Source organism: Solanum pennellii, chromosome 1, assembly GCF_001406875.1.
Source record: "Solanum pennellii chromosome 1, SPENNV200".
Classification (NCBI taxonomy): Eukaryota; Viridiplantae; Streptophyta; class Magnoliopsida; order Solanales; family Solanaceae; genus Solanum; species Solanum pennellii.
Window position 1 is genome coordinate 61,112,930 of NC_028637.1, and position 8,022 is coordinate 61,120,951.

The 8,022-nt window shown below is 39.9% G+C and overlaps 2 protein-coding genes across 2 annotated transcripts; both read left to right on the top strand.

The window, feature by feature from the left end:
- The first annotated feature begins 331 nt into the window (after positions 1–331).
- On the top strand, positions 332–3,582 carry LOC107021760. Its single transcript, XM_015222472.2, has 2 exons — positions 332–3,081; positions 3,243–3,582. Exons 1-2 carry the CDS (start codon positions 332–334, stop codon positions 3,580–3,582), a joined length of 3,090 nt encoding a protein of 1,029 aa, XP_015077958.2.
- A 9-nt stretch (positions 3,583–3,591) lies between these two features.
- Positions 3,592–6,711, top strand: LOC114075241. Its single transcript, XM_027913714.1, has one exon. The coding sequence runs from the start codon at positions 3,592–3,594 to the stop codon at positions 6,709–6,711; it is 3,120 nt and encodes a 1,039-aa protein (XP_027769515.1).
- The last annotated feature ends 1,311 nt before the right edge of the window (positions 6,712–8,022 follow it).

Consider the following 8,022-nt stretch of genomic DNA (forward strand, 5'->3'; position numbering starts at 1 on the left):
CGATCCTCCGCCTAAAGCTCAGCATGATCAGAGTTACACTCTTGAAGAGGCCATTAAAATTCCAAGCTCTCATGAAGATGGTCAAGAATGAGGAACATGAAGAAATGACTAAGAAAATGAAGAGTTTGGAACAGAGTGTAAGAGATATGAAAGGACTAGGACGCCACAAAGGTATCTCGTTCAGTGACTTGTGTATGTTTCCTCACGTCCATTTGCCTGCTGGTTTAAAACTCCAAAGTTTGAAAAATACGATGGTCACGGAGACCCCATAGCTCATCTAAAGAGATATTGCAACCAATTGAGGGGTGCAGAGGGCAAAGAAGAGTTACTTATGGCCTATTTTGGGGAAAGCTTAGTAGGGATTGCATCTGAATGGCTCATAGATCAGGATATCACCAACTGGCACACATGGGATGATTTGGCTCGATGTTTTGTACAACAATTCCAATATAATATTGACATTGTGCCAGATCGCTCCTCATTAGCCAACACGAGAAAAAAGACCACGGAAAATTTTCGTGAATATGCTATCAGATGGAGGGAACAAGCTGGTAGGGTTAAACCACCAATGAAGGAGTCAGAGATGATTGACGTTTTTCTCCAGGCGCAAGAACCTGATTACTTTCACTATCAGCTTTCTTCCGTCGGAAAGACATTCGCTGAAGTTATTAAGGTAGGGGAAATGGTGGAAAATGGCATCAAGTCTGGAAAGATTGTAAGTCAAGCTGCCTTAAAAGCCACAATGCAAGTGCTTCAAAATGGTTGTGGAAATATTGGAGGGAAGAAGAGAAGGGAGGATGTGGCCACTATTGTATCAGCGCCTAGGACTCATGTCCAAGATAATTCCCCACAACACTATTTTCCTTCCCAAGCTCCACAATATTTTATCCCATACACTCCATATCATGTTTTTAACGCACAACCAATTGCACCCCCTTCTCATCCACAATGTCGTGCACCAACTTCACAAAGTCATCCACCACCCCTACAAGTTCATCAAAATACTGCTAGAATTCCTTTCCGTCCTAGACCACAATACAAAAAGGGAAATGGCATTAAAAATAGGTTCACTACTATTGGGGAGTCGTATGCTAGCTTGTTCCAAAAATTAAGGACGTTGAATGTTTTGAGTCCTATTGAGAGAAAGATGTCGAATCCTCCCCCGAGAAATTTGGATTATTCTCAACATTGCGCATATTGTTCTAATGCCCCAGGGCACAACATAGAGAGATGTTGGTATTTGAAAAGGGCCATTCAGGATTTGATCGATTCTAATCGAATTATAGTTGAAAGTCCGAGTGGACCCAACATCAATCAAAATCCATTGCCTAGGCATACTGAAACAAACATGCTAGAAATGATGAAGGGTCATGAAGAGTTTGCGTCTCTGTATAAGCCAATCCTTAGGGTGGGAACTGACATTGAGAAGTCGGCCAATGTTGTTGATTTAACAAAAATGATGTCTTTAGGGGCGGAAAGTAGGTTAGAAAAGTTGAGTCCATCAAACACACCCATCTTAACTGTGATAGGAGCCCTTGAAGATGTTTGGGCAAGTCCAAGTAAGGCAAAATCGTTTGTCCTAAAAAGGCCAAACAAGCCTATCTTGATCGTGCAAGGGGCCCATATTCCTCCTGTGATTATCAGGCCAGTATCCCAGCTCCCAATGACTAACCCCAAAGTTGTTCCTTGGAATTATGAGCATACTGTCGTGACATACAAGGGAAAAGAAATTGATGAAGAAATAGATGAAGTAGGAGGAATAACCCGTTCAGGAAGATGTTATGTCTCGATGGAATTAAGGAAAACTAAAAATGACCAAATACAAATAAAGAGTCCGATCACTGAAGGAGAGGCAGAGGAATACCTAAGGAAGATGAAACTATCAAACTACTCTGTGGTGGAACAATTAAGAAAAACTCCAGCCCAAATCTCTTTGTTGTCTTTGCTAATACATTCTGATGAACATCGTATGGCTGTAATGAAAATTTTGAATGAAGCACATGTTCCTAGTAAAGTTACAGTGAGTCAGTTAGAGAAGATTGCTGGGAGAATATTTGAGGTAAACCGCATCACCTTTTCAGATGATGAACTACCCAAGGAAGGTACAGGACATAACCAAGGCCTACATATCACTGTAAAGTCTGAGCTTTCGTATGTCACTCGAGTTCTAATTGATGGAGGATATGGAGCAAATATTTGTCCTTTATCAACTCTACAGAAATTGAATGTTAGTGCTGAAACGGTCCGACCCAAAAATGTATGTGTTAGAGCTTTTGATGGGTCAAAAACAGATGTCATTGGTGAGATAGAGCTCGTACTAACCATAGGGCCTGTGGATTTCGCTGTGAATTTTCAAGTGTTGGATATCAACGCGTCCTACAATCTATTGTTGGGGAGGCCATGGGTGCATAGGGCTGGAGCAGTCCCCTCAACGTTGCATCAAATGATTGAGTTTGAATACGACCTACAAGAGGTGATTGTTCATGGTGAGGGGGATTTGTCAATCTACAAGGACTCTTCCTCCCCTTTTATCAAGGCGAATAATGAGAATGAGGCACTGGTTTATCAAGCTTTTGAGGTAGTGGTTATTGAGCATGTCCCCGAGGGGAGTGTCATTTCAAAACCAAATATGCCCATCGCGTTTGTAATGGTGGTGAATGAATTGTTGAAACATGGGTTTGAGCCGGGTAAAGGCTTAGGAATCTGCTTGCAAGGGAGAGCCTATCCAGTGAGTCTACCAAAGAGCATCGGTACTTTTGGCTTAGGCTACCAACCTAGAGTCGAGGACAAAATGAAGGCAAAGAAGCAGAAGAGAGATGTATGGTCACTTACCAAGCCTATACAACCAATCTACAAATCTTTCATCAAAGCCCGCGCAACAGAATCTTATCAATCATCTTTTCCAGAACCAGTGATGAAAGTAAGCGAAGAAATGATCAACTATTTTCAAGATTTATTTGTCGAGGTTGATATGGTGGAACTCGGAGAAGGCACTAGCGACAGAGATGTGAAATTCATTGGTCCTGATGTCAAGCTAAACAATTGGGAGGCCACCCCTCTCCCCGTTAAATACGAGTCTTGGTAGTCTGTCTTGTTTTTTCTTTTGTCATCCGATTCATTCAAGGATTGTAATTCGGATTTTATCTTGTCGTTTTATTTCGAACTCTATATTTCCCTTTTCAATAGGATGCAATTGCATCTTTATTTCAATCTAATATATTTGTTCGTTTTCTTTTATACAGTTCTTTCTCTGCCGATTCTAGTGATATGACATGCATGCAGAATTTTTCGCCAGATCTTAATATCCAATTTAATCTTCGACCTAATATTGAAATAATAAGTCAAGAAATCAAATATGATGAAGACAGAGTATTTGAAGAAGTAAGGAGGGATTTCAATCATTTTGAAAATAAGTCAAATCCAAACATGAGTGAAACTGAGACGATAAATTTGGGGGATCAGGAAATCATTAAGGAGACTAAGATAAGTGTACATGTTCGACATCAAAAGGACAATATAATCAAGGCCTTTTTTTATTACAAAGATGTTTTTGCGTCATCTTATGATGACATGCCTGGATAAAGCACTGACATGGTTGTTCACAAGTTGCCAATTGATCCTAATTTTCCTCCGATAAAGCAGAAGTTGAGAAAACTCAAAACCGACATGAGTGTAATAATTGAAGAGGAGATCACAAAACAACTTGAGGCCAAAGTCATTCATATCTCTCAATATCCTTCTTGGTTAGCCAATATCATACCCGTTCCTAAGAAAGACGGCAAAGTTCGAATGTGTGTTGATTATCGTGATTTGAATAAGGCAAGTCCAAAAGATGATTTTCCTTTGCCTAACATCCATATTTTATTGGATAATTGTGCTAAACATGAGGTTGCATCTTTTGTGGATTGTTATGCGGGCTACCATCAGATTATTATGGATGATGAAGATGCAGAAAAAACATCTTTTATCACTCCATGGGGTACATATTGTTATCGTGTTATGCCTTTTGGATTAAAAAATGCAGGGGCAACTTATATGAGAGCAATGACAACCATGTTTCACGATATGATGCATAGAGAAATCGAAGTTTATGTGGATGATGTTATTATTAAATCTAAGAAACAGTCAGATCATGTGAAAGACTTAAGGAGATTCTTCGAAAGGCTCCGCAGGTATAATCTCAAGCTTAATCCTGCAAAATGTGTATTTGGAGTACCATCGGGGAAGCTTTTGGGGTTTATAGTCAGTCGAAGAGGTATCGAGTTGGATCCTTCAAAAATTAAAGCAATCCAAGAATTGCCACCTCCAAAGAACAAAACTGAGGTTATGAGCCTTCTAGGAAGGTTAAACTACATCAGCAGATTCATTGCTCAACTCACAACAACTTGTGAGCCTATCTTTAAGTTGTTGAAAAAGAATGCCACAGTCGAGTGGACCGAAGAATGTCGAGAAGCTTTTGAAAGAATTAAGAACTACCTATCGAATCCCCCTGTGTTGGTTCCTCCCGAGCCGGGAAGACCTTTGATATTGTATATGTCAGTACTGGATAATTCTTTTGGTTGTGTACTGGGTCAGCATGATGACACTGGGAAGAAAGAGCGGGCCATTTATTACCTCAGCAAGAAGTTTACCGTTTACGAAGCGAAGTACACCCTTCTTGAAAGAACGTGTTGTGCCCTAACTTGGGTAGCACAGAAGTTGAAACATTATCTTTCATCTTACACTACTTATCTCATCTCTCGTATGGATCCGTTGAAATATATTTTTCAAAAGCCCATGCCCACAGGCAGGCTTGCGAAATGGCAAATATTGCTCACAGAGTTTGACATTATCTATATAACGCGGACCGCAATGAAAGCTCAAGCATTGGCAGATCATTTGGCAGAGAACCCTATTGATGAAGAATATGAACCACTTAAAACCTATTTTCCAGATGAAGAGATATCTTGTATCGATGAAGTTATTCACGATAACAATCAAGGTTGGAAGTTATTCTTTGATGGTGCCTCTAACAGGAAAGGAGTTGGAATAGGAGCTGTTCTTATGTCTGAATCAGGGGAATATTACCCTATATCAGCCCAACTTAGATTCTATTGTACTAATAATATGTCTGAGTATGAAGCGTGCATTTTGGGTCTGAGGTTAGCTGTTGACATGGGCATCCAAGAATTGTTAGTGTTAGGAGACTCAGACTTACTAGTTCATCAAATTCAAGGAGAATGGGAAACTCGAGACCCAAAGCTCATACCATATCAACATTGTTTACAAGGTCTTTGTCAACGATTCGTGTCGATAAAGTTTAGACACATTCCCAGAATGCACAATGAGATTGCAGATGCATTGGCCACTTTATCTTCGATGCTCCAACACCCTGATGACGCTCATATCGACCCTTTATACATACAAATTCGTGATCAACATGCTTATTGCAACATGATTGAGGAGGAATTTGATGGTAAGCCTTGGTTTCATGATATCAAAACATATCTTCAGTCTGGAGAATGTCCGTCGGATGTAACTAGTAATCAAAAAAGGACTATTCGACGACTAGCAAGGGGTTTTTTCTTAAGCGGAGGCATACTGTACAAGAAGACACCCGATTTAGGTCTTCTAAGGTGTGTAAATGCTCAAGAGGCTTCCACAATCATGATTGAAGTACACTCAGGAGTTTGTGGACCTCATATGAATGGATATGTTCTAGCCAAGAAGATACTTCGAGCAGGATATTATTGGCTCACCATGGAGCGGGATTCCATACGATTTGTTCGTAAATGTCATGAATGTCAAATACATGGTGATTTGATACATTCTCCCCCTTCTGAGTTGCATGCAATGTCTGCTCCATGGCCTTTCGTGGCATGGGGAATGGATGTGATTGGACCGATAGAACCAAAAGCATCGAATGGTCACAGGTTCATCTTGGTGGCTATTGATTATTTTACAAAGTGGGTGGAAGCAGTAACTTTCAAGTCAGTGACCAAGAAGGTCGTGGTGGATTTCATCCATTTCAACATTATCTGCCGGTTTGGTATTCCAAAGGTGATTATAACTGATAACGCCGCAAATCTCAACAGCCACTTAATGCAAGAGGTATGCTACCGATTTAAGATTGAGCATCGAAATTCGACTCCGTATCGCCCAAAGGCAAACGGGGCCGTAGAAGCTGCTAACAAAAATATAAAAAAGATACTTCGTAAGATGGTGCAAAGTTCTCGACAATGGCATGAAAAGTTGCCTTTTGCTTTGTTGGGTTATCGCACTACAGTCCGTACGTCAGTGGGCGCTACCCCATATTCACTGGTATACGGGACTGAGGCAGTTATACCTGCAGAGATTGAGATCCCATCTTTACGAATTGTTGTGGAGGCTGAAATTGATGATGATGAGTGGATCAAAACTCGGTTAGAGCAATTAAGTTTGATTGATGAGAAGCGTCTGACATCAGTATGTCATGGACAATTATATCAGAAAAGAATGGCACGGGCATACAACAAAAAGGTGCGTCCCAGACATTTTGAAGAGGGTCAATTAGTGTTGAGACGCATTTTGCCACATCATGCTGAAACCAAAGGCAAATTTTCTCCAAATTGGAGAGGACCATTCGTTGTTAAAAGGGTATTACCCAATGGTGCTCTTTACTTAGCAGATATAGAAGGCAAAGTGACAGAAACGGTCGTCAATGCTGATGCTGTGAAAAGATATTACATATGATTTGAGTTTTGACATTAGAAACCCTTATGTTTGGGCTCGACATTTCAAGGGTTGATTCAATGGAATCTCTTGGTTATGATGTTTCCTTGACTTTTAAAAAAAAACAACAAATTGCCTGAACTACGTTTGACCTGATTCTTGTTTCGACAAGATACGTAGGCAGCCCTAATGTTGGGTTCGGTTCAACCAAATACAAATCCAAAAATTCATATTGTAGTATACTGGGGCAAAAGTCATTTGTTTATTCATTTGGTCTCTCATCTCAAAGCTCAAAATCAACCCCATCATCTAAAGTCAAAAAAAAAGTCTTTGCATCAACCCTTGATATGTCGAGAGTAAGTTGGTTAAGGGTAGGTAAAAATCCTAAATGGGAACCATAAGACAAATGTGAGTAAAAAGAAATAAAAATGAGAGAGTCTTATTGGGGAAAACCCTAAGTGGGCACCGTAAGGCGAAAAGGAAGAGAGTCTTATTGGTGAAAATTCTGACATGCACCATAAGGCGGACTGAGCTGGAGCAATTAACATGATAGAGTTCTAGCGGCAAAGACCTTCGTGAATATCACAAAGTGTATAAGGGTTCAAAATAATTTATGGCTTCATTAAGTGTCGGGATTCCACATCAAGATTGAATGATCAATAATGGTTGATGAATAGATTGGATAGCCAGGTCGGGAAATCAATTCAAATTGCATGGCATGATCAGTAGACTCGGCTCCCACACTCAGATAAGTTTTTCTTTCTTCTTCTTACTAAAAAAAAGAGTCTACATCGAATCTTTTCTTTTATTCTCGTATAGTTCGTAATTTTCTTATACTTTTTCGTCACTTTTTTTTGGTATGTATTTGAGTCGAGTCTTTATCAAAAAACTAGGAAGGAATTTCAAGACTCGCTACCAAGTCTCTAAATGGTACAAGGCGTAGCATCAGACTACTGAGTTATAATCTGTCTTTAAGTGTTGAATTCGAAAATTCTCTGATTCAATGAAGGCTAAACAATGAGTGTTCTGAGATAAAGACATTGGATTTAGGTCGCAAAATAAGCAAATTTGGATGAAAGTACAATCAATCAATAAGAAGTATTGACCGTTGGAAACAACCAAAGTGTCATAAGTGTTTGAGCCGCCCTTGTCGAAAGATGGAACCACAAAGCAACCACCACCTTTTCAAACTCACGAATTTTCTTTGTTGAAGCAGGGACACAAGTTGTTTCAAGATTGAGGATTCGAGGAACCTAAATGTTCAACCTAGTCTGTAGCGAGCGAAATGGAAACCCTACAATAAAGACTTGTGGAATATTATATGAAAGTTGG

Bases quoted from the DNA above. Each gene is read 5' to 3' on its own strand.
- LOC107021760 (XM_015222472.2), top strand. From the start codon at position 332: ATGGCCTATTTTGGGGAAAGCTTAGTAGGGATTGCATCTGAATGGCTC. The intron at 3,082-3,242 runs GTAGTCTGTCTT...TCTTTTATACAG, and splicing joins CCCGTTAAATACGAGTCTTG to TTCTTTCTCTGCCGATTCTA.
- LOC114075241 (XM_027913714.1), top strand. From the start codon at position 3,592: ATGGTTGTTCACAAGTTGCCAATTGATCCTAATTTTCCTCCGATAAAG.